The sequence below is a fragment of the Neoarius graeffei genome, chromosome 13 (assembly GCF_027579695.1).
Source record: "Neoarius graeffei isolate fNeoGra1 chromosome 13, fNeoGra1.pri, whole genome shotgun sequence".
NCBI lineage: Eukaryota > Metazoa > Chordata > Actinopteri > Siluriformes > Ariidae > Neoarius > Neoarius graeffei.
In genome coordinates this window covers 33,317,902-33,345,164 of record NC_083581.1, presented here as the reverse complement: position 1 = coordinate 33,345,164, position 27,263 = coordinate 33,317,902, and the positions used below count along the sequence as shown (strand labels likewise).

The 27,263-nt window shown below is 41.3% G+C and overlaps 1 protein-coding gene across 1 annotated transcript; it reads right to left on the bottom strand.

The window, feature by feature from the left end:
- Positions 1–26,586, bottom strand: marchf9 (membrane-associated ring finger (C3HC4) 9). The gene is made up of 4 exons (XM_060936781.1): positions 26,052–26,586; positions 5,068–5,223; positions 4,193–4,385; positions 1–1,026 (listed from the first exon to the last, which is right to left on the bottom strand). The coding sequence occupies exons 1-4, from the start codon at positions 26,388–26,390 to the stop codon at positions 692–694; spliced, it is 1,023 nt and encodes a 340-aa protein (XP_060792764.1). The 5' UTR covers positions 26,391–26,586; the 3' UTR covers positions 1–691.
- Positions 26,587–27,263: the final 677 nt, after the last annotated feature.

Below are 27,263 nucleotides of genomic sequence, written 5' to 3'. Positions count from 1 at the left end.
TTCGAAATGAAAACAGATTCATCATATCCTCGTGTCGAGGAGGCACAAAACTTTACCCTCATGCAAAGTTCACTGCAAAATGTACAGGTATCTTTATTGCAGAGAAGATCCAATCCTTTAAATATTAATGTACTTAACACTCTGTATAATCCCTTTATTTTATCTTATTGCACCCTACCATTTCATGATATTCTCGTTAAATGTATTTATTGGTATATTGTAAAGAATTCTTTACTCCCTGGTTGTTGTACCTTTTGTCACGGTTTGGTTATGGTTAGGTTTTTTTTCTTCCTTTTGTTTTTCTTGCTTATTTGAAACATCACTGTCTTTTTTCAAGCCATTATATTCAGTACAGCAGTGTCTGTTCATAAAACCACACGCCCTTAGAAAATGAAACATAGTAAAAACCAGAGTGGTATAAAACGACACCAGAGAGGAGATGAAATAAAAATGCGCTTGTGTGCCAGATCACAAAGACAGTTCTCTTTCTTGTGTGTTTCTTTTTATGAACCATGTAGTTCCAAAGTTCATCCTTTTTAGCATGTTAAACTTCTCACTTATGACAAGTGCGTTTCACTCTGCTCAGGAAACAAGAGCGAGACATCATCTGATGAATCAGGACACAACTGCTGCTCAGAACAAGTCTTTGCACACTGTGTCTCAGCAGCTCAGAGCGAGTGCACCCCCATCCTCATACAGTCGTGACCCTCATGACCACCTCGCGGTTGGAGTTGGAGGCGAGGCGTGTTTCACTGGGCCTGATCTGGCTCAGGATATGCAGGATGGTGTAGCCGCAGTGGTGGTTGAGGATAGTCCTGAGCCTCCGAATGCGCTGATTCCTCCTGCTGCCACTGCCCAGGCTGTGAGGGTTGGAGCGTGAGCCACGTGCCGTCGCTTTACTGCTCGAACTAATCGGCTCCCCCAAGTCCTTGGCCTTTTCATAGTTCAATACTTTCCACTGCTGATTGACAGCTTGCCAGCGTTTAAAGATCCGATAGACTGATGAACCCTCATGGATGATGAGGCCTGTGGGAAATATGGATTAACAAGGATCCAGACATGGGCCAGTGTGGCAAATTTATAATTTAAAAAGGATTTAACTTTGATTTTCTTATTTTTTATTTATTAAACTGAACTAGTCTTTTAAAACTTAAAATGGCTCAGAAAAATAAAACCCAACTTGGATGGATGGATGGACTGTTTCAGATGGATGGATGCATAGTTATGGACTGTTACGGATGGATGGATGGATTTTCAGATGGAAGGACTATTACAGATGGATGGATGGATGGATGGACTGTTATGGATGGATGGACAGTTATGGACTAAGATGGATGGATGGACAGTTATAGACTGTTTCAGATGGATGGATGGATGGATGGATGGATGGACTGTTATAGACTGTTAGAGATGGATGGATGGATGGATGGATGGATGGATGGATGGATGGAAGGACTGTTACGGATGGATGGATAGATGGACCATTATGGACTGGGACGGATGGATGGATGGATGGATGGATGGATGGATGGACTGTTACAGATGGATGGACAGTTATGGACTGTTACAGATGGACGGACTGTTACAGATGGATGGAGGGATAGATAGATAGATGGATGAATGGACTGTTATGGATATATGGATGGAAGGACTGTTACGGATGGATGGATGGACTGTTACAGATGGATGGATGGATGGATGGAAGGATAGATGGATGGATAGTTATGGACTGTTAGAGATGGATGGAAGGACTTACAGATGGATGGATGACTGTTACAGATGGATGGATAGATGGACTATTATGGATGCTACAGATGGATGGATGGATGGATGGATGGATGGATGGATGGATGGATAGACTGTTATGGATGGATGAATTGATGGATGGAAGGACAGTTATGGATTGTTACAGATGGCTGGATGGATGGACTGTTACAGATAGATGGATAGATGGACCATTATGGACTGCTAGGGATGGATGGATGGATGGATGGATGGATGGATGGATGGATGGATGGATGGATGGATGGATGGACTTTTACAGATGGATGGCTGGAAGGATAGATGGATGGATAGTTATGGACTGTTGGATGGATGGACTATTATGGACTGCTATGGATGGATGGATGGATGGACGGACGGATGGACGGACTGTTTGAGATGGATGGATGGATGGATGGACTGTTAGAGATGGATGGATGGACTGTTGGATGGATGGACTGTTATGGATGGATGGATAGACTGTTATGGATGGATGAATTGATGGATGGAAGGACAGTTATGGACTGTTACAGATGGCTGAATGGATAGATGGACCATTATGGACTGCTAAGGATGGATGGACTTACAGATGGATGGATGAATGGACTGTTATAGATAGATGGATAGTTATGGGCTGTTAGAGATGGATGGAAGGACTTACAGATGGATGGATGGATGGATGGATGGACCATTATGGACTACTATGGATGGAGGGATGGATGGACTGTTATGGATGGGTGGACTGTTGGATGGATGGATGGATGGATGGATGGATGGATGGATGGATGTTACAGATGGATGGACAGTTATGGACTGTTGGAGATGGATGGATAGAAGGACTGTTACAGATGGATGGATAGATGGACCATTATGGACTGTTACAGATGGATTGACAGTTATGGACTGTTACGGATGGATGGATGGATGGATGGATGGATGGATGGACAGCCTGTTACAGATGTATGGATGGATGGACTGTTATGGATGGATGAATTGAACTGATGGATGGAAGGAGAATTATGGACTGTTACAGATGGATGGATGGATGGACTTACAGATGGATGGATGGATAGATGGATGGACTGTTATGGATAGATGAATGGATGGACTGTTTCAGGTGGAAGGACTGTTACAGACGGATGGACAGTTATGGACTTATGGACGGATAGATGGACATGGATAGATGGATGGACTTTTACAGATGGATGGATGGATGGATGGATGGATGGACTCTTACAGATGGATAGATGGATGGGTGGGTGGACTGTTATGGATAGATGAATGGACTGTTTCACATGAATGGATGGACTGTTACGAATGGATGGATGGACTGTTTCAAATGGAAGGACTGTTAAAGATGAATGGATAGATTTGTTGGATGACTAAATGGATGGATAAATTGATGATGGAAGGATTGACAGACACTGAACAGATGGATGGACAGAAATGGTTGGATGGATGGATGAATGGTTGTTTGAACAAGGATGGATGGTTCAATAGATAGATAGATGTGGTCTACAGGATTCTTAAGCACAATGCATTGTGGGTAATTTTGTAGATTTTGTCGTATGGAACCTTCACCATATATTATACATTAATTGTACAATTTGGGCGAAATGGGTTTCTTTACACTTTCTGCTAGTTTAGTTGTTAATCGCTCAAACTGTGAAAGTGTTTAATGTAAATCTGCTTCTTAGTCAGTTGATGGATATTTTATTCTGCAGCTCTTGTTTCACTGCCAGCTCTTCAGACAGATTAATGCTTGCATCGTATATGACCTCAGAAGTCGATTAAAAGCGTCTGCCTAATATGATTTAAAAATCAGTGGGACTCTGGATAAATAAAATTCGAGCAAATAAAACCTTCATTCTCCAATCGTCTTCAACCTACAGACACAACTACAGTATACGGGTGTATTTAGTTCAGTTTAAACCCCTTTTTTAATAATCTGAGCACAAATTCTGCTCGTGCTTTAAGCTTCTCCAAGTGAATTATTTACTAAAGGTGTCTATCAAAACTCTCTTCTGAAAGTGTATCTGATCAAACGCTTAGCAAACATGCCCCTCCCTCCCCAAAAAAACCCCAATATGGAGTTAATAATAATTTCAAATCACATGGCTGCTGTTTCAGGTGACTGTGACAATATAGGAGTAATATAAAGTAATTCAGTAATATAATTTGCTATTATATGTAATCACTATAATATTGACAGTTATACACACTACATTTATTTTACTCCCAGTAAATGACTGTAAAATGAGTCACAACATGAGTCACAGCCTCTTTCAGCTGAGCTAAAGAATATTGTACTGAACCACCTGAATGCTAATGGCTATGTAAATGGCCTGTGCAACTGTAATGACCACAGTAAAGGTCAGCCATGGGATCACTGTGTGTTTAATTATATCGCTTTCGATGCGCCTCTGCTCACCTATGCACACAATGTCCATGAAGCCGTACATGCCATAGCAGATCTGGAAGAGCAGGTCCTGCCGCTGCCACTTGGCCGAGGGGCTGAGCGACGACCACACCAGCCACGAGATGCTGGCAATGAGGAAGAGCGAGCCGAGGATGATGGCAGCGATCTGCACCTTCTCGATCACAGTCAGAGAGATGGCCTGCCACTGAAACGCCAAAGCCACACAACACTGCTTCATCCTGCTGAGTGTACTCCAACATCGTGTTTCTCTTATCATCATAACTCAAAAAAAGTAAATGCTACATCTAAATGGTGTGTTGATGATTTAATTTTCTGTAATAGCAATTCGAACAATCGTTCTGGCTGTAATTCAAACCACATTTGTGTTTCTATTGTAACAGATCATTCGCAGACTTGTATGTACTTTCAGTGTTTTTATCTGAAGTGTATATTGTACATCTGAGCTGAGGGTTAATGCCCAGACAGTGCTGGGATTTAATATCACATTATTATTGAATATAATACCAAGTGATATCGGTGTGCTGATATTTAAAGATGTTTTAATGCAGTTTACAGTATAAAATGTGCAAAACTGTGGATTCCTTAATGCTTAATAATGATTCATTTTCCTAATTGTACTTGGAGCTACTGGCCTTATTCCAGTCTGAAGAAAAATGCACCCTTATTGACTTCCCTTGCTCTGTTTTACTCAGGAAATCCATTATGGACAAAGTGAATCATAGATCACATGCTACTGTCTTGAAATCGAAGAATGTTTCAAAGATGAAGTAACAGAATATTTATGGATTATGCCAAGTGGAAGTAGGGGGAAGGGGAAAGGGAAGGCCTTTCTTTTTTTTTTTGTGAATTTGAACTCTATTTCTTACCTGTAGGGGATTTTTGGTGCTGATGGCCAGCACTTGGTATTTGAAGTAGCACAGCTCGCAGCTCCAGGAGCCTCTCTCACTGATCCAGCGGATGAGACACGGCTGATGGGTGCAGCGCACTGAGCCGTCACAGCGGCATGGACTCAACAGTTCCCCCTGATGGACACACGGTCACAAAAATACACTGGGTTGGTGAGGGCCCTGTTGTATAAAAATGTCATTAGGCAACAACCATAATAGCAGAACTAAAAAAAAAAAGCTTGAATGAAGATTGGCCTGTAATTTATTTTGCTTAAATAACTGTAGCAGATGTGGAGAGTTTGTTTAAGCAAATGCTGAGCTGAAGTTCCTTTTACACTAATAGCAACTGTAATTATAATAAATCAAATGTCAGGGGTTCAAGCCTCAGCACTGCCAAGCTGCCACTATTGGGCCCTTGAGCAAGGCACTTAACCCTTTCTTCTTCAGGGGTGCTGTATCATGGCTAACCCTGAATTCCTAACAAGCTGGGATATGCGGAGAGAAAAAAACATAAAGTGGTGCTTGAAAGTTTGTGACCCCTTTAAAATTGTCTATATTTCTGCATAAATATGACAAACATCATCAGATTTTCGCACAAGTCCTAAAAGTAGATAAAGAGAACCCAGTTAAACAAATGAGACAAAAATATTACACTTGGTCATTTATTTACTGAGGAAAATGATCCAATATTACATATCTGTGAGTGGCAAAAGTATGTGAACCTCTAGGATTAGTAGTTAATTTGAAGGTGAAATTAGAGTCCGGTGTTTTCAATCAATGGGATGACAATCAGGTGTGAGTGGGCACCCTGTTTTATTTAAAGAACAGGGATCTATCAAAGTCTGAGCTTCACAACACGTTTGTGGAAGTGTATCATGCCATGAACAAAGGAGATTTCTGAGGACCTCAGAAAAAGCGTTGCTGATGCTCATCAGGCTGGAACAGGTTACAAAACCATCTCTAAAGAGTTTGGACTCCACCAATCCACAGTCAGACAGATTGTGTACAAATGGAGGAAATTCAAGACCATTGTTACCCTCCCCAGGAGTGGTCGACCAACAAAGATCACTCCAAGAGCAAGGCGTGTAATAGTCGGCAAGGTCACAAAGGACCCCAGGGTAACTTCTAAGCAACTGAAGGCCTCTCTGACATTGGCTAACATTTAATGTTCATGAGTCCACCATCAAGAGAACACTGAACAGCAATGGTGTGCATGGCAGGGTTGTAAGGAGAAAGCCACTGCTCTCCAAAAAGAACATTGCTGCTCGTCTGCAGTTTTCTAAAGATCACGTGGACAAGCCAGAAGGCTATTGGAAAAATGTTTTGTGGACGGATGAGACCAAAATAGAACTTTTTGGTTTAAATGAGAAGTGTTATGTTTGGAGAAAGGAAAACACTGTATTCCAGCATAAGAACCTTATCCCATCTGTGAAACATGGTGGTGGTAGTATCATGCTTTGCGCCTGTTTTGCTGCATCTGGGCCAGGACGGCTTGCCATCATTGATGGAACAATGAATTCTGAATTATACCAGTGAATTCTAAAGGAAATTTTAGAACATCTGTCCATGAACTGAATCTCAAGAGAAGGTGGGTCATGCAGCAAGACAACAACCCTAAGCACACAAGTCGTTCTACCAAAGAATGGTTAAAGAAGAATAAAGTTAATGTTTTGGAATGGCCAAGTCAAAGTCCTGACCTTAATCCAATGGAAATGTTGTGGAAGGACCTGAAGCGAGCAGTTCATGTGAGGAAACCCACCAACATCCCAGAGTTGAAGCTGTTCTGTACGGAGGAATGGGCTAAAATTCCTCCAAGCCGGTGTGCAGGACTGATCAACAGTTACCGCAAACGTTTAGTTGCAGTTATTGCTGCACAAGGGGGTCACACCAGATACTGAAATCAAAGGTTCACATACTTTTGCCACTCACAGATATGTAATATTGGCTCATTTTCCTCAATAAATAAATGACCAAGTATAATATTTTTGTCTCATTTGTTTAACTGGGTTCTCTTTATCTACTTTTAAGACTTGTGTGAAAATCTGATGATGTTTTAGGTCATATTTATGCAGAAATATAGAAAATTCTAAAGGGTTCACAAACTTTCAAGCACCACTGTAGAATTTCACAGTGCTGTAATGTATATGTGACAAATAAAGGCGGCTTCTTGTTCTAAATGTCAAGACTGATGTCAGGTCAGCATAATCAGTCGCACATATTATGAAAGTATAATGGCACTGAGGCTTTCAGCTCAACTCTAACGCCTCTGTTGTCTTGGGTGAGTCTCTGATTCATTCAGATGTAGCAGAGCACGTCCTCAAACAGCAGCAGATCTGTGAACCTCACTCAGTGGTTTCGCACTCAGCTACGAGCCACTGTTGTGGCCTTTTTCACCCAATATCAATCCAATCCCACATGACTCCCTCGTCCCTATATAAGAACACCATATCAGGTAGGACATCATGATTTCTCCATCCCATAGAGTGAACTAGAAGCCCAAAAGAGACAATTAGGTATGGAGTTAATGAAGGTGTGCTGCATCACTGTACATTATTCACCTACTGACACACACTCAGGTTTTCATTATAGCTCTAAAGATATCATCAAACCAATTCTACCAAATCATAAAGAAAAAGCTTGGGCCGCACGGAGTGTCACGGACTATGGGTTGTATTCAAAGACGGTGACTTTTTGTCTACAGAAAGAGGTTGTTGGTTTTTTTTTTTTTTTTTTGGGGGGGGGGTCCCATTCAGATTATGCAAATCACTTGCATGAAACATGCCTCTGATTTTACCAAATTTTTCTTGAATAAAAGCATCAGAAACTTTCCCAGTAGCATCCAGGCCACTGCCTTTAAAGACAAGCACCTGCCTTTAAGCTTGAAAAGAATCAGGCATAGAAAATATGTTTGACAACATAAACAAGCAAAAAAAAAAAAAACAGCAAAGAAAAAAATGTTCTTCCTTGCTGTCCAATTTAAAATGATGTATAAAAGCAAAAGACAATTTAAAATGAAAAATGAAAAAAGACTAGTATGATGCCATATGAACAAGAAGAAGGAAAGCATTGAAATAAACATCTAATGGGAGGATAGTATCGTAAACTGACAGTATGTGGCTGCAAGTTCAAGTAGTAATCATCACCTTAATCACTGCACATTTACTTTGAAGTAACAAAATGGCTTCTACACTCATTATTCACAAGCTTATAAAATAGCACTTGATCCAGTACATCACATTACGGTATTTTGCTTAAAGCTGGAATTTCAGTGGGGTGGCACGGTGGTGTAGTGGTTAGCGCTGTCGCCTCACAGCAAGAAGGTTCTGGGTTTGAGCCCAGCGGCCAGCGACAGCCTTTCTGTGTGGAGTTTGCATGTTTTCCCCGTGTCTGTGTGGGTTTCCTCCGGGTGCTCTGGTTTCCCCCACAGTCCAAAGACATGCAGGTTAGGTTAACTCGTGGCTCTAGGTGTGAATGTGAGTGCGAATGGTTGTTTGTCTCTATGTGTCAGCGATAACCTGGCGACTTGTCCAGGGTGTACCCCGCCTCTTGCCCATAGTCAGCTGGGATAGACCTGTGACCCTGTAGAACAGGATAAGCAGCTACAGATAATGGATGGATGGATGGAATTTCAGTGTGGCATATACGTAGTTTATACATCAGTATGTTCAACAGTGGAGCTTAAGTTAATCCCGCTCCTCATTCAAGCCAATATCATGCAAGAAAATCAGAATTGTGCGTAACTCGTGTGCAACTTCTGAATAGCAGTTAAGTCTGTACTTATGCCTCTGAATACCAATGTGCACAATTTCAGTCTTAAATCCTCTCTGCTTACATGCAGCTCGACTCACGTCCAGTATAGTGGAACACAGCTGCCATAGTTTCATCCTTTCTTGTGTTTAAAACTGTGTCATAACTTCTCTATTAAAAACCTCATGAACCCATGGTTTAGGATCCAGTTAAAGCAGGTTAATGAGGGGTGAACTGTTCCTGTTTCCATCCTACATCCAACCAACCAATACAGGCCTCAAACACGACTCCCTCTGCACAGGAAAATCACCATTCTAGTATTTCCTGTAAGTTTACTGTGCTCTAGAAAGAGTTGTAAGTCCACTGGGCTATAGAATTAACTAAGTGTTGTAAGTTTATTGCATTATAGAGTGGGTTGTAAGTCCATTAGGTCATAGTCAAAGTCCCTCCGGTGTCAGGACCTGGTCTTCCCAGGCAGTCCCGGTACTAATCAGGCACTTAGTGTATTGGGCAGCACCAATCTCCGTTTCTATAGCCCTCAGCCTCTCTCTCTCTCTCTCTCACTCACCTATTATATAGCTGGTCCTCTGGTAACCATGAGAGTTTGACTCCCCACTCGCATCTGTATTGCGGCGTGCCTCACCAGTAGGTACCATTTTAATAATGGTCTTTGGTATGACCTGATCACAAGTAGAACTCATAATCTCCCGGTTGAGAGGCCGACATGCTAACCACTAGGCCAACTCGCGGTCATTGGGTTATAAGTTCATTGGGTCATTGGGTTATATTGGGTTGTAAGTTCATTGGGTTCTAGAAATGGTTGTAAGTCTTTTAGGCTATAGAATGGGTTGTAAGTCAATTGGGGTCAAGAACTGCTTGCAAGACCATTGGGTTCTAAAATTTGTTCACAGTCCACTGGTTTATAAAATTAGTTGTAACTCCTTTGGGCTCTAGAATTGGCTAGTTGTAAGTCCACCGAGTTATAGAATGAATTGCAAGTCTACTGGGTTCTTGAATTGATTCTAGCGGTTTTAGGTTCTAGAATGGTTCATAAATCCATTGGAGTCTATAATTGGTTGTTATGGGTTAGAGAATGGGTTGTAAGTCCAATGGGCTTTAGAATTGGTTCCAAGTCCACTGGATTCAGGAACTGACTATATCTTTTGGGTTCTAGAAGTGCTTGTAAGTCCACTGTGTTATAGAACTGGTTCTAAATAAATCAGTGTATAGAATGGGTTGTAAACTGATTGGGCTGTAGAAATGGTTGCAAGTCTATATTGGGCTCAGAAACTGATTGTATGTCGTTTGGGTTCTAAAATTCGTTGTAGATCTAATGGCATCTAGAATCAGTTGCAACTCCACTGGGTTATAGACTTGGTTCTATATTCACTATGGTATAGAATGGGTTGTCCTGTACATCTATTGTGCCATAGAATTGTCTAGAGTTGGTTGCAATGACAGTGAGTTCTCATGAAATGAGAGATGGTAGAACTGACTTCATTCATTGGAAGAATCTAGAGGTAATCTAATGAGAAAAGGTCAAAATCTTTATGACTATAATTAGGCACTTTAGGCGTACTGCAGGGGCGGCACGGTGGTGTAGTGGTTAGCGCTGTCGCCTCACAGCAAGAAGGTCCTGGGTTCGAGCCCCGGGGCCGGCGAGGGCCTTTCTGTGTGGAGTTTGCATGTTCTCCCTGTGTCCATGTGGGTTTCCTCCGGGTGCTCCGGTTTCCCCCACAGTCCAAAGACATGCAGGTTAGGTTAACTGGTGACTCTAAATTGACCGTAGGTGTGAGTGTGAATGGTTGTCTGTGTCTATGTGTCAGCCCTGTGATGACCTGGTGACTTGTCCAGGGTGTACCCCGCCTTTCGCCCGTAGTCAGCTGGGATAGGCTCCAGCTTGCCTGCGACCCTGTAGAAGGATAAAGCGGCTAGAGATAATGAGATGAGATGAGGTGTACTGCATACAGTACTTCCACTTTACAGTTAATACTAGCACTATTTTCTCTATAAGTTAAATGATTCACCCTCTAACTATCACTGCCTTTAATAAAGCACTCATTTCGAATCTCATTAGATCTGAGAGTGAGCTGTTAATAAGTTCCACAAAAATCTCATTTTCCTTATTTAATTCCTATTCTGGATCATTTTGTTTGGTCTGTGGTAACAGTCGTGAACCTTTTCTTTGGCGATGTATCTAAAGAAATGATTCTTTCACTGATGAGAAACTTAGTTTTGAACATTTAGCAGGGTTACTTTAGTTACAGTGGCATGCAAAAGTTTGGGCACCCTTACTGAAAATGTCTGTTACTGTGAATAGTTAAGTGAGCAGAAGATGAACTGATCACCAAAAGGCATAAAGGTAAAGACGACACTTCTTTTCAGCATTTTCTGCAAGATTTGTGTATTATTTTTGTTTTGTACAATTGGAGAGTGAAAAAAGAAAAGGAACACCATGTGAAAGTTTGGGCACCCCAATACATTTGAGTTCTCAGGTAACTTTTACCAAGGTTCCAGACCTTAATTAGCTTACTGAGCTGTGGCTTGTTCAAATTCTTCGTTAGGAAAGGTCAGATGATGCAGATTTCAAAGCTGTATAAATTCTCTGACTCCTCAAACTTGTCCCTAAAATCAACAGCCATGGGCTCCTCTAAGCAACTCCCTCGCATTCTGAATAATAAAATAATTGATGCTAGCAAAGCAGGAGAAGGCTACAAGAACGTAGCAAAGTGTTTTCAGGTAGCTGTTTCCTCAGATTGTAATGTTATTAAGAAATGGCAGTTAACAGAAACAGTGGAGATCAAGGTGAGGTCTGGAAGATGAAGAAAACTTTCTGAAAGAACTGCTCGTTGGATTGCTAGAAAGGCAAATAAAAAAACCCTGTTTGACTGCAAAAGACCTTCAGAAAGATTTAGCAGACCCTGGAGTGGTGGTGCACTGTTCTACTATGCAGCGACACCTGAACAAATATGACCTTCATGGAAAAGTCATCAGAAGAAAACCTTTCCTGTGTCCTAGCCACAAAATTCAGCGTCTGAAGTTTGCAAATGAACATCTAAATAAGCCTGATGCATTTTGGAAACAAGTCCTGTGGACTGATGAAATCAAAATAGAACTTTTTGGCCACAATGTGCAAAGGTATGTTTGGAGAAAAAAGGGTGCCAAATTCCAGGAAAAGAACACCTCTCCAACTCTGAAGCATGGGTGTGGATCGATCATGCTTTGGGGTTGTGTTGCAGCCAGTGGCACAGGGCACATCTCATTGGTCGAGGGAAGCATGGATTCGAATAAACACCAGCAAATTCTGGAAGCAAACATCACACCATCTGTAAAAAAGTTGAAGTTAAAAAGAGGATGGGTCCTACAATAAGACGATGATCCAAAACACACCTCAAAATCTATAATGGAATACCTCAAGAGGCACAGGCTGAAGGTTTTGCCCTGGCCCTCACAGTCCCCTGACCTAAACATCATTGAAAATCTGTGGATAGATCTCAAAAGAGCAGTGCATACAAGACAGCCCAGGAAACCTGTAGAACTGGAAGCCTTTTGCAAGGACGAATGTGTGAAAATCCCCCAGGTAAGAACTGAAAGATTATTAGCTGGCTACAAAAAGTGTTTACAAGCTGTGATACTTGCCAAAGGGGGTGTTACTAGGTACTAACCATGCAGGGTGCCCAAACTTTTGCTTCGGAACCCTTTTCCTTTTTAGTCATTTTGAAAATGTAAAAGATGAAAATAAAAATTTGTTTTTGCTTAAAATATAAAGGAAATGAGTCACCTTTAACGTCATGCCTTTTAGAGATCATTTCATCTTCAACTTGCTTAAATGTTCACAGTAACAGCAATTTTGACCAGGGGTGCCCAAACTTTTGCATACCACTGTATATTTATATGTACCTTTTAAAATCAGAAACACATTTTTTCCCCCCTCAACACTCAGCATGCAGTTTTATTGAATAATTCACAGCATGTCTCTGGATGAAAAGATGATTTATGTGGTATGTGAGCTGCTATTATTTGAGTTTTCTGCCCAGCATTCTTTTTGGGTATTTGAAGTTTTCCTGTTGACATAATGAAAGTAATCCTCCAAGGTTTTATGATGCTACTCTCACTGGCTGGTGTCTCTGCAAATCAAGTGTTCTTTGTAAATGCTTTCATGAATTGTTCAAGTGAAGGAACTTAATTCTGTTTATTTCATCCTTTCAGAGGGAAGAATAATTGGTTATGGGTTACAAGCGTGACCTGATCATGCATTAATGCCACTTACACTACAGCAATATTGAAGTCTTGGTTCTGGTCATTGGATGTTGATTAATTTTCTATAACAGCAGTTCTGTCAAGCGTTCTCACTCAAATATGCTATTGTTTCTCTGGTAACGGCTTACACAAGGACTTGTGTGGTGGACGCTATAAACAATTAGATGAAAAGAAGTTTTGTTTTTAAATGGACTTATGGTTTGGTAATCGGGCTAAATGTGTTTATTGTGTGGTCTGAGCTCCTAGCAAATCTGATCTCAGATGAGTTTTACTGTGCCAGTTTTACTGAATCACAGCATTCACACAATCCATCCATCCATCCATTATCTGTAGCCGCTTTATCCTGTTCTACAGGGTCGCAAGCAAGCTGGAGCCTATCCCAGCTGACTACGGGCGAAAGGCGGGGTACACCCTGGACAAGTCGCCAGGTCATCACAGGGCCGACACATAGACAACCATTCACACTCACGGTCAATTTAGAGTCACCAATTAACCTAACCTGCATGTCTTTGGACTGTGGGGGAAACCGGAGCACCCGGAGGAAACCCACGCGGACACGGGGAGAACATGCAAACTCCGCACAGAAAGGCCCCTGTCGGCCGCTGGGCTCGAACCCAGACCTTCTTGCTGTGAGGCGACAGCGCTAACCACTACACCACTGTGCCGCCTTCACACAATCTAGCAAATGGAAATTATTTTTTTGGGAAAAAAAAAAGCTGATCATTAACTGTGTCACATCAAGGTTATAATAGATTGCACAGCACACTGTAATCACAACACGTATTATTACAGTATTATCTCATGAAGCCTTGCTCACTTCGAAACCAATCACGCAACAGAAACCAAAGAAGGTGACCAATCACAGCTAGCTTATGTAAAATCATGAAAAATATGAACATGGTCAACTGTGAGGTTAGATGAGACAAAACTACAAAAACTACTGAACTAAAAATATACTCGAGTACTATGGAGCTCTCATTATAACACTTTTGTTCAGAGAGATTGAAGAATGTCTCGATCCAAATGCTTCATGAGAGATAAATACCTAAAATTACATGTGGAGAGATGAGTAAAGAGAAAACTGATGCAATCATTTGACCATGACCACAAACTGAGGAAAAGGTGAATACTCTATGTGGGAAGCATATGGCGGGGTAGCAAACAAAATCCTGCTCTGAGAGAGAGCCTGAGAGAGAAAGACAGAGAGACAGAGAGAGAGAGACAGAGAGAGACAGAGAGCAAGAGACAGAGAGCAAGAGACAGAGACAGAGAGAGAGAGACAGAGAGCAAGAGAGAGAGACAGAGAGCGTGAGAGAGACAGAGAGCAAGAGAGAGAGACAGAGAGCGTGAGAGAGACAGAGAGCAAGAGAGAGACAGAGAGACAGATAGAGAGAGCAAGTGAGTAAGCGAGCGAGTGAGCGAGAGAGAGCAAGAAAGTGAGTGAGTGAGCGAGCGAGAGAGAGAGAGAAAGCAAGAGAGTGAGTGAGTGAGCGAGAGAGAGAGAGAGAGAGAAAGCAAGCGAGTGAGTGAGTGAGTGAGTGAGCGAGAGAGAGAAAGTGAGTGAGTGAGTGAGTGAGTGAGTGAGTGAGTGAGTGAGAGAAAGCAAGAGAGTGAGTGAGTGAGCGAGAGAGAGAGAAAGCAAGAGAGTGAGTGAGCGAGAGAGTGAGTGAGCGAGCGAGAGAGAGAGTGAGTGAGTGAGCGAGAGAGAGAAAGCAAGAGAGTGAGCGAGAGAGAGAAAGCAAGAGAGTGAGCGAGCAAGAGAGAGAGAGAGAAAGCAAGAGAGTGAGCGAGCGAGCGAGAGAGAGAAAGCAAGAGAGTGAGTGAGCGAGAGAGAGAGAAAGCAAGAGAGTGAGTGAGCGAGAGAGAGAGAAAGCAAGAGAGTGAGTGAGCGAGAGAGAGAGAGAGAGAGAGCAAGAGAGTGAGTGAGTGAGCGAGAGAGAGAGAAAGCAAGAGAGTGAGTGAGTGAGTGAGTGAGTGAGTGAGTGAGAGAGAGAGAGAGAGATAAAGCAAGAGAGTGAGCGAGCGAGAGAGAGAGAAAGCAAGAGAGTGAGTGAGTGAGTGAGTGAGTGAGAGAGAGAGAGATAAAGCAAGAGAGTGAGCGAGCGAGAGAGAGAGAAAGCAAGAGAGTGAGTGAGTGAGCGAGAGAGAGAGAGAGAGAGAAAGCAAGAGAGTGAGTGAGTGAGTGAGTGAGTGAGGGAGCGAGAGAGAGAGAGAGAAAGCAAGAGAGTGAGTGAGTGAGCGAGAGAGAGAGAGAGAGAAAGCAAGAGAGTGAGTGAGTGAGCGAGAGAGAGAGAGAGAGAGAGAAAGCAAGAGTGAGTGAGTGAGTGAGTGAGAGAGAGAGAGAGAGATAAAACAAGAGAGTGAGCGAGCGAGAGAGAGAGAGAAAGCAAGAGTGAGTGAGTGAGCGAGAGAGAGAGAGAAAGCAAGAGAGTGAGTGAGTGAGCGAGCGAGAGAGAGAAAGCAAGAGAGTGAGTGAGTGAGCGAGCGAGAGAGAGAGAGAAAGCAAGAGAGTGAGTGAGTGAGCGAGAGAGAGAGAGAGAAAGCAAGAGAGTGAGTGAGCGAGCGAGAGAGAGAGAGCAATTTGTGGGCATTAATGGCATTGATCTGTTAACTTGTGCAGCACTGTGCTGAACCCCAACACATGAGGGAATTTGAAGTGTGAAGAGAATGTGAAATGCAGGAAATCTCGACAATAGCTGCTGCTATTTTTTCCCCGTCTTTTTTTCAGGCTGAGCTCCAGATTTATTCATGTCCTTTGGGTAAGGTGGGAATGCAAGAGCACCAGCAGAAAGAAAATAATAAAATGATCTTAAGGCAAAACCCTCCTGCTTCTTATAACTCATCTTTAGTCTGAAAAGGCTTCTGTATGAAAGTCTCCTTTCATACTATTTCATACAGTTATTGTGGGAGTGATTTATGCCCCGTCTAGTCAACCAGCCCAGAGAATTGTGACAGTCGGTTGTTTACAAGTGCACTGAATCATCCCCTCTTGTTCCATCTCACTGTTCTTGTGTGACTAGGTTGTACTCAAGTGCTGAGAACGTTGTGGGCAACTACTGGCACATATCACAGATTATAGCCTACACAGTCCTCACCAAGTGCTGATATTTGGTCCAAAGGTGTAAAACTAAAGGATGTTGTTATTATTATAGTGGGGCTGATCCAAGATATCACATCATCAACTGCTACATCTCACCAACTGTTTATATTATGCTTTAATTATTTCTAGGCTTGACTACTTCTTGATCATCTATCTATCTGTTACAGCAAGGCTTGATTCTGATTGGCCAGAAGATGTTGATTAGGTTTCTCTAACAGTGGCTCTGATAGTCAGTGAATTCCAGTTGCATGGCAAATCACCGGGTTGTATTAATAAGCTAGTTCTAATATTTCCTCATTTCTACAGTAACAGCTTGGGACGTGTACAGCAGACGCTCCACATACATTTTAAGTGTCAGTGTTCATATACAGCTTTCATTTACAGTATTTGGCATGTTTTGGAAGGAGTCTCCATGTGACAAGCTGCTTTCAGGGATGTTCCACAACACTACTGTAACTATAAACTGATTTTAAAAAAAAGGTATGACGGGGTATAAAACACCACAGGACGAGCTGTTATTAAAGCAATAAGCCATATGATGCAAATCATAATGTCAAAAACTCATGATAAAATCTCTGTAATGCACATCAACGTGCGGCTTAGTGCTTTTACAAAACGACAACAGAAAAACAATATGATAAAAACCAGTAGTCGATGAATAATTACATTTATTGGTTTGAAACTTGGTGCATCAATACAGATCTCGAATATTGTGATGCAGTCACAGGTTGGCATTTAACAATTCAGCCAATTCACGATGTGATTCGATTCATGATACTGGATTCATGATTTGATTTTCTGACAATATTTACTGAAAAAAATTAAATGAGTAAAATTGTATTCCCCCAAAAAAGGCAGTATTTATTTTCCTATTCCATATCAACTTCAATATTTCTTTTTATTATGTCCTTTTTTTTTTAATAACCATCCACCCATTTTCCATAACCGCTTATCCTGTGCAGGGTCGCAGGCAAGCTGGAGCCTATCCCAGCTGACTACGGGTGAGAGGCGGGGTACACCCTGGACAAGTCGCCAGGTCATCACAGGGCTGACACATAGAGACAAACAACCATTCACACTCACAGTCACACCTACGGTCAACTTAGAGCCACCAATTACAGTGGTGCTTGAAAGTTCGTGAACCCTTTAGAATTTTCTATATTTCTGCATAAATATGACCTAAAACATCATCAGATTTTCACACAAGTCCTAAAAGTAGATAAAGAGAACCCAGTTAAACAAATGAGACAAAAATATTATACTTGGTCATTTATTTATTGAGGAAAATGATCCAATATTACATATCTGTGAGTGGCAAAAGTATGTGAAACTTTGATTTCAGTATCTGGTGTGACCCCCTTGTGCAGCAATAACTGCAACTAAACGCTTCCGGTAACTGTTGATCAGTCCTGCACACCGGCTTGGAGGAATTTTGGCCCATTCCTCTGTACAGAACAGCTTCAACTCTGGGATGTTGGTGGGTTTCCTCACATGAACTGCTCGCTTCAGGTCCTTCCACAACATCTCGATTGGATTAAGGTCAGGACTTTGACTTGGCCATTCCAAAACATTAACTTTATTCTTCTTTAACCATTCTTTGGTAGAACGACTTGTGTGCTTAGGGTCATTGTCTTGCTGCATGACCCACCTTCTCTTGAGATTCAGTTCATGGACAGATGTCCTGACATTTTCCTTTAGAATTCGCTGGTATAATTCAGAATTCATTGTTCCATCAATGACGGCAAGCCGTCCTGGCCCAGATACAGCAAAACAGGCCCAAACCATGATACTACCACCACCATGTTTCACAGATGGGATAAGGTTCTTATGCTGGAATGCAGTGTTTTCCTTTCTCCAAACATAACACTTCTCATTTAAACCAAAAAGTTCTATTTTGGTCTCATCCGTCCACAAAACATTTTTCCAATAGCCTTCTGGCTTGTCCACGTGATCTTTAGCAAACTGCAGACGAGCAGCAATGTTCTATTTGGAGAGCAGTGGCTTTCTCCTTGCAACCTTGCCATGCACACCATTGTTGTTCAGTGTTCTCCTGATGGTGGATTCATGAACATTAACATTAGCCAATGTGAGAGAGGCCTTCAGTTGCTTAGAAGTTACCCTGGGGTCCTTTGTGACCTCGCCGACTATTACATGCCTTGCTCTTGGAGTGATCTTTGTTGGTCGACCACTCCTGGGGAGGGTAACAATGGTCTTGAATTTCCTCCATTTGTACACAGTCTGTCTGACTGTGGATTGGTGGAGTCCAAACTCTTTAGAGATGGTTTTGTAACCTTTTCCAGCCTGATGAGCATCAGCAACACTCTTTCTGAGGTCCTCAGAAATCTCCTTTGTTCGTGCCATGATACACTTCCACAAACATGTGTTGTGAAGATCAGACTTTGATAGATCCCTGTTCTTTAAATAAAACAGGGTGCCCACTCACACCTGACTGTCATCCCATTGATTGAAAATACCTGACTCTAATTTCACCTTCAAATTAACTACTAATCCTAGAGGTTCACATACTTTTGCCACTCACAGATATGTAATATTTTCCTCAATAAATAAATGACCAAGTATAATATTTTTGTCTCATTTGTTTAACTGGGTTCTCTTTATCTACTTTTAGGACTTGTGTGAAAATCTGATGATGTTTTAGGTCATATTTATGCAGAAATATAGAAAATTGTAAAGGGTTCACAAACTTTCAAGCACCACTGTAGCCTAACCTGCATGTCTTTGGACTGTGGGGGAAACTGAAGCACCAGGAGGAAACCCACACAGACACAGAGAGAACATGCAAACTCCGCACAGAAAGGCCCCAGTCGGCCGCTGAGCTCGAACCCAGAACCTTCTTGCTGTGAGGGCGACAGTGCTAACCACTACACCACCGTGCCGCCCCTTCTTAATAACCAACAATAAATATTTACCCACATTTGTAAAGGTTGGCGTGGGTGGTAAAAGAGAGCAACTGGACTTACTTGAAGATTCTTGAAGACGTTTCACCTCTCATCCAAAAGGCTTCTTCAGTTCTCTCATACTTTCGGATGAGAGGTGAAACATCTTCAAGAATCTTCAAGTAAATCCAGTTGCTCTCTTTTACCACCCACAGTTTACTATGACCTGTATGACTGAGAATCTTCACAGACATAAAGGTTGAAGTAAAATATAATATTATATGAACTAAATTATTCCTTTTATTAAAAATGAAAAAAGGTAAGAACAGGCCTTTTCTTATTAAACTTTTACGAACATTTGTACTACCTCCATTTTCTTCTCTTTTCTTTATCTTTCAGCAGTCTGTAAAAAGAGAGCTCTGATTTCTTGTTAAATCTATTTGTACAGTCAGTCACACACCAGCTCTTTTTTTAAGATCCATTTTTTGTTTTCATGGCATTAGAGCTGTGTTACTTCCGCCATGTGCATTTCTATGACTGTTGAATTGTTCTTGAACCTCTGCTGTCTAAATAACGCAATTACAGCCAGGAAAAACTAAGAGATTACGCAGCCTGATAATAATCATGATTCATTTTTTATTTCAGCAATTTTAATTGTCTGGAATTTTTATCGTGATTAATCGTCACATGATATATTGTTACATGCCTTGTCACAGGTTTGTGTATAGCACTGATTTTAAAAATGGCTTCAACACGGCTCAGCCAATCAGACTTTAAAAATAAAACTACCCATTTTTAGAAGAAAATAAACAGCTTCGGAATGGTGACAGGAACTCCACTTCATGTTGTGCTGCTTCACATGATCATGTTGTCGATTATTTTCCAATCACAGCACACCCAGAGTGTTTTATTCCTTACTAATTCCTTAGTAATTTCATGACTGTTTTTTTTTTTGCCACCCAGACCATTCCATCACGAGTCTCTTCTCTTTCAGAGTTATTAATCCTTGTAGATTCAGTCGATGATTTGTATTAGTGTTCCGTCAACCATGTGCACAATTTGTAAGTTGCTGTGCATCAGAGCAGCTCCTAAACTTTCTAAATATAAGAGTCCCTAGGCACTGAGTTGTTTATTAATATGTAAACACTCTTTTCTCTGATTTCCATCTCTTCTACCCTGAAACTGGAGTCAGCATCCCATTTATGACATCAAAATGACTCAATGTTTTTTCTCTTCATCTTATCTTCTATGAGCCTTGACACACTGACAGTTAGCTAATGATGACAGATCTTCCATACTGCACCACTCATTGGCTAATCATGTTTACAGAGGTAATTGGACACACAGGAAGGGATGTGATTTTTCTCACCTGTTGGCTCTTATCTGGATAATTCAATAGCAGTTCTGCAGTGATCAAAGGCAGTGATTATGGATGCACGACCTGCAATCTAAAGCTTTATCAAGGACATCAGACAATGGAAATGAGATTTTGAAAAAATATCCAAGATTGATTTTAGAGATTCTTATTTATTGGGCTTTCTTTTTTTTCCCTTTGTAGTTTAGTTGAAATATGAGATGCTATAACATTGGAGAGAACAACTAAAAACCCTGAAACATGCCTTAATCTCAGTTTGTGTGTGTGTGTGTTTTATACCACCACCTTTTAAAAAGAGCTGATGTCCAAGCCTAACCTACATTCGACACACTTTACTGGCTTCTGCGAATCTGTTCTTTCACATCTTGGCTGCAGACCAAAAAGCTATTCACCGTTCTGTCTGTAACACAAACAGTGTGTCATCCATCTGCTAGGCCTCCTGAAATCAAGGCGTATTATGCTCCGTCCTAATAAGGACATTCCACTGATTGGCAGAACAGCTTTTATATATATATATATATATATATATATATATATATATATATATATATATATATATATATATATATATATATATAGTGGATGTGAAGCAAATAGACTTGTATTAACCTCACATTCATTACACAAGGATATAAAGATACAGCACAATCTTAGACTTTTCATACAGTAGGAGCACGCACACACACACACACACACACACACACACACACCAACCCACACACACGCACCCACACACACAATTTTTACAAATCAATCATATACAGCCCTTCCCCAGTTCTGGAGAAAGAGGAATGATTGCAGGTCAAAAGTGCAACATAACGCTTTAAATTTAGGGTTACGAGCACCCATCCATCCGTTATCTGTAGCCGCTTATCCCGTGCAGGCAAGCTGGGGTGAGAGGCGGGGTACACCCTGATTAAGCCACCAGATCATCTGACACATAGAAACAAACAACCATTCACACTCACGGTCAATTTAGAGTCACCAGTTAACTTAACCTGCATGTCTTTGGACTGTGGGGGAAACCAGAGCACCCGGAGGAAACCCCCATCAGCCACTGGGCTTGAACCCAGAACCTTCTTGCTCTGAGGCAACAGCGCTAACCACTACACCACCATACTGCCCAGGTTATGAACAGGAGGGAAAAACCCCACAACATCTCTAAAAATGTCACTTTGGTATATGATGGCATCCTTATGGAGGCCGTTTCTGAAATATGTGACATATAAAAATGACAATGCAGGCGTGATTAGATCCAGATTTACATTCTTTCCTCCTGTATCCACTGTAATTACTGAACAAGTCAGAGTCGGTGGTAAATAACATGCTTTACACCACAGCACTGCTGAATTCTCAGTTTTGTTTGATCAGAAGGTGCTGATTAATTTTCTCTCTGGCTGTAATTCAATTCACAGGTTTTCATTAATGCACTTGTTCTAATACCTAATCGTTTCTATAGTAACAGCTCATTCACAGGGACTCGTACAGCAGATGTTTTTAATCTGCATAATCTAAGACTAATAACAAACTGATTTTTTATGTGCTTTCTTCCCCCAGAAAAACAAGCCTATAATTATAGATGTGGTGATATTGTACATTTTCTGTAAAGATGTGTTTATTTAACATTTATGGAAGGAGTCTCCAGTGTCAGCACTTTGGAACAGTCAGTAGGGCTTACATTTTCATTACTGCGAAATAAACCCCAAATGTGTGATACAGGACCCTGATGTGAAGGGGTTCATTTTGCAATAATGACCAGCTTGTTGCACATTATTCTACTTATTACACAACTACCCACTAAAGAAATCAATCATTTGACGCAAAATATTGACTTAGAAATTATTTTATTGCTTCCGCTAATGACAGGGTCCATAGCAGCGATCTCTTACACAGAAATAACAGACTGTAGAACGCCATAATTGACCAATCAGAACTGAGTAATCAAATAAGCCATGATAACAGGAACTAATCTGTCTGGTGAACGTCCCAGAATATTAAATATAACTGTAAAGGGACAAAAGCGAAAAAAAAGTTATTGTTGTCAAATTGCAGTGGTATAAGAGGAATAAAACACCTCAGAACTTGCTGTTATTGGAAAATAATCAACTTCAGGCTGGCAGCTGAATATAAATGCCATACTGGTCCTGAATATTTTCCTATAAAAGAATTCCCCACTGTGCTTTATTCCTTACTTAAGATGAAGAACTGATGAAGCCAAGAGTTTAAGGAGTTAATCACTAGTCCCAGTTTACAGTGTTGTGGATTTGTTCTGATGGATAGAATGGAAATGATTCTAAAATCTTTAAACTAAATATTGGAGGTAACTTTCATCTGATTTTCATAAAGAATGTGCAAGAAATACAAACATCAGACTGATTTCTGACTTCTTGCTAAACTAATAATCCTGTTCTATTCTCACAAAAATGTTACTGAGCCATCAACAAAAATAAGACTACTGCATGCCTGAGTTGCCAGACTGGGAAAACACAGATCCCACACAGTGAGTGAGTGAGTTAGTTAGTTGGCTATCCATCCATCCATCCATCCATCACAGAAAATCGCTTTGGAATGAAAGAAAATCACAGTACATGCAAGGCTTTTTAAATACATTTTTAAAAAATAGTTGGAATTTCCCTTAATCTTCCCTGAATCTTATAAAATCACCTGCTGAAATAAATCTCATCTCATTATCTCTAGCCGCTTTATCCTGTTCTACAGGGTCGCAGGCAAGCTGGAGCCTATCCCAGCTGACTACGGGCGAAAGGCGGGGTACACCCTGGACAAGTCGCCAGGTCATCACAGGGCTGACACATAGACACAGACAACCATTCACACTCACATTCACACCTACGCTCAATTTAGAGTCACCAGTTAACCTAACCTGCATGTCTTTGGACTGTGGGGGAAACCGGAGCACCCGGAGGAAACCCACGCGGACACGGGGAGAACATGCAAACTCCACACAGAAAGGCCCTCGTCAGCCACGGGGCTCGAACCCGGACCTTCTTGCTGTGAGGCGACAGCGCTAACCACTACACCACCGTGCCGCCCCACATGTGAAGATGAACTGTGTAAAAAAACAAATCATGTGAACCTTAACTGTGTAAAAAAACTGTGTGAAGACAAATGAAGCATGTGTAATCATGAATCACATGTGAAAATTAAATGAATTGTGAAATATCACCTGCAAAGATAAATGAAGTGTGTGTAAAATCGCATGTGATAAATGAAGCATGTATAAAAATCACACGTGATGAATGAAGTATGTGTAAAAATCACATGTGATAAAGTATGTAAAAATCATGTGGTAAATGAAGCCTATGTAGAATCACGTGATGGAGTGTGTAAAAATCATGTGATAAATGATGTGTAAAAATCATGTGATAAGTGAAGTATGTGTAAAAATCACATTATAAATGATGTGTAAAAATCATGTGATAAAGTATGTAAAAATCACGTGATAAATAAAGCCTGTGTAAAATCACATGTGATGGAGTGTGTAAAAATCACACATGATAAATGAGGTCCATCCATTATCTGTAGCTGCTTATCCTGTTCTACAATGTCGCAGGCAAGCTGGAGCCCTATGTGTAAAAAAATCACGTGACAAATGAAGCGTGTGTAAAAATCATGTGATAAAGTATGTAAAAATCATGTGGTAAATGAAGCCTGTGTAAAATAACATGTGATAAATGAAGCCTGTGTAAAATAACATGATAAATTAAGCCTGTGTAAAATCACGTGATAAAGTATGTAAAAAAATCATGTGATAAATGAAACCTCTTTAAAATAACGTAATAAACGAAGCCCGGTGTAAAATCACGTGATAAATGAAGCCCGTGTAAAATCACGTGATAAACGAAGCCTGTGTAAAATCACGTGATAAACGAAACCTGTGTAAAATCACATGATAAACGAAGCCTGTGTAAAATCAGGTGATAAATGAAGCCTGTGTAAAATTACGTGATAAATGAAGCCTGTGTAAAATCACAAGTGATAAACAAAGTCTCTGTAAAATTACGTGATAAATGAAGTATGTGCAAAAATGTGATTTTTGCACATACTTTATCACGTGATGAACGAAGCCCGTGTAAAATCATGTGATAAATAAAGTCCATGTAAAATCATGTGATAAACGAAGCCCGTGTAAAATCATGTGATAAATGAAGCCTGTGTAAAATCACGTGATAAACGAAGCCTGTGTAAAATCACGTGATAAACGAAGCCTGTGTAAAATCACAAGTGATAAACAAAGTGTCTGTAAAATCACGTGATAAATGAAGTATGTGCAAAAATAACGTGATTTTTACATACTTTATCACGTGATAAATGAAGCCTGTGTATAACTCATGTGGTAAATGATGTATATCTTAAAATCACATGATAAATGAAGTGTATGTAAAATCACGTGACAAAGGAAGTCTGTGTAAAAAGCTTCATTTATCACATATGATTTATGTGTTAAAATCACATGTGATAGACAAACCTTGTGTAAAACCATGTGAAGAAAACGGAATCTTGTAAGATCACATGCGGAAATAAACAAAGCGTGTGTAAAATCATGCAATCAAAGCATATCAAAAATAAATTCTCACGTATTACAAGTGAAATATATATATAAGAATCCTGACACATGAGGTGCATGTATTTTACATATCAACTGTGATTATCCACATGCGGCTGTGCCATAAGGGTTCAACTGTAAATCTCCCACAAACAACAAATCCAATCTGGTAACCCAGTTTCCTCTCGCATTCCGAAATGAGAAGGTTCTATCCAGGTTCGGTGAGAAGCAACATGAGACCAAGTGCTGGTGATACAGACAGACTCCTGGACAGATGTGCTCATTCATCACACTCACAAGGCCAAGTTCATACCTGCATGTGCACATCTGGACTGCACAGGCTGTTAATGCATCACAGTAGGTGTTAATTCAGCACTGGGGATTTCTCTGCATGTGTTTGGAGCCCAGACAGACGGCGAGCTCTGATTGGCCCAGATCCTTACAGATAAACAAAGGAGCGCGTTTATTTGCACGCAGTGCCGTCCGTCCTGCCTTCTGCCTGAGTCACTGAGACATGGACAGGAGGACAAGCTGAGATGTCAGATTTCCAAAAACAGATGCGATAGGATCTGAGCTGCACGATAGGTGATGGCTCTCATTAACAGCTTTCACCTTTGCATTATTGACAGGGCAGAGTCTGGGCAGCCAATCACTGAGCTGTTTTCATGCACGAGCTGAGCATTCTGACCAATCAGAGTCCATCTAGTGTGTGTGTGTGTGTGTGTGTGTGTGTGTGTGTGTGTGTGTGTTTCCGTGTGGCTGCCTTTGGTGAATCACGGAATTCACAGCAGGATCAGAAAAACAGAACTGGTCTTTACAGACAAATCAGTAAACTGTACAAGGCAGAGTGTGATCTTTAACAGCAAGCTTAACTATCCTCCTCCTCCTATAATAATAATAATAATAATAATAATAATAATAATAATAATAATAATAATAATAGCAGACAGTGCACGTCCAAAGCAAGATGGTAGAATAGATTGTCCAGGATTTTTTTTTTTTAAGCAAGAATGTATTTACCTGCTCAGGTCCTTGGAAGCAGATGCGGCACTGAGGTGTGCGGGTTCCGCTGCTCAGGGACACAGCATCCGCGTTCGCGTGCATCCGTGCGTCCCGCTCGTCCAGTCCCGCCGCCGCCGCCGCGCTCCGCCTCACGCCTGCGTCGCTGCCGTAGTACTCCTCAGCGTCGTGGTCGTGGTCACCGGTGCAGTGGGAAAACGCATGCCACCCACAGCCACCCATAGCGCCCAGACCCCGCATACTCGCACCCGTGTCCACGCCGGGCTGCCGAGGACCGGACCGCATGAACACCAGGAGCTTCAGCTCGTTGAAAAACATGCGGATCCGGTTCTTGAACATCTTTCACTACATGCGTGAGGTGTGTGCCAGAAGTGAAAAGCAACGTCTGGATTGATTTGACATTTATTATTATTATTATTATTATTATTATTATTATTATTATTATTATTATTATTATTCCGACAGGCCTGTTATGGTTACTTGTTACTTGCAGAAACAGACTACAACGCTTTTTATTTGCTCTCTGATGGCATGTTAGTGCGGATGAGAGATTTTCCGGCCCGGATCAGCGGACGTGCGCTTTAAAATGTTTATGTGTAAAGAACAGCAGGAGCGTCGCTGCTTCAAGCCACAACAGCGATCCGAGTCTCTTCAAGCCTCTGTCCTGTCTCACTGGGGCACAAACAAAGCCCCTCAGTGCACTGGTCAGGGCTTTAAAACAGAAAGAGGTGCGTGATATCCGACTGCCAAAAAATAAAGGCGCGGAGACGCAAAAAGGTAAACAACTCGCATCAAAAGACAGATTCTCATCAAGTCATGCCAGGGTCATGCCATTACCCAAAACAGTGCCCGAGAACAGGATGATCGGTGTCAGACACGTCCCTTTTGATGGTTCATCACCGTTATTTGATCATGACGAATCCTTCAGCTCGTTTCCTGGCCATTTTCTTTCTCATCGATGTGTGTGGACATGTTTTGACGCCACCTCCCATCCGACCAGCCCAGGACTCAGCATGCATGATCGAGCTGGCATTGTTTCTAATTTAAACAAAAACAAACAAACAAACAAACAAACAAACATACAAACAAACCCGACACGGCCCAAGCTGGCTACAAAAATAAAAAATCCCAACAGCTCGTTTGTGTTTTGTTGTCCATCACCATCCCGCCCTGAAAGCAGCTCCGTCGTGCGTCGTTCAAAGAAAAACAGAC

What these genes read in the sequence shown, in the direction of transcription:
- marchf9 (XM_060936781.1), bottom strand. Translation starts at nt 26,390, where the DNA reads ATGTTCAAGAACCGGATCCGCATGTTTTTCAACGAGCTGAAGCTCCTG. An exon ending in GCTTCCAAGGACCTGAGCAG is followed by an intron (nt 5,224 to 26,051) that starts GTAAATACATTC and finishes TGTGTCCATCAG; the next exon opens with GGGGAACTGTTGAGTCCATG. An exon ending in CATGGACATTGTGTGCATAG is followed by an intron (nt 1,027 to 4,192) that starts GTGAGCAGAGGC and finishes TATTTCCCACAG; the next exon opens with GCCTCATCATCCATGAGGGT.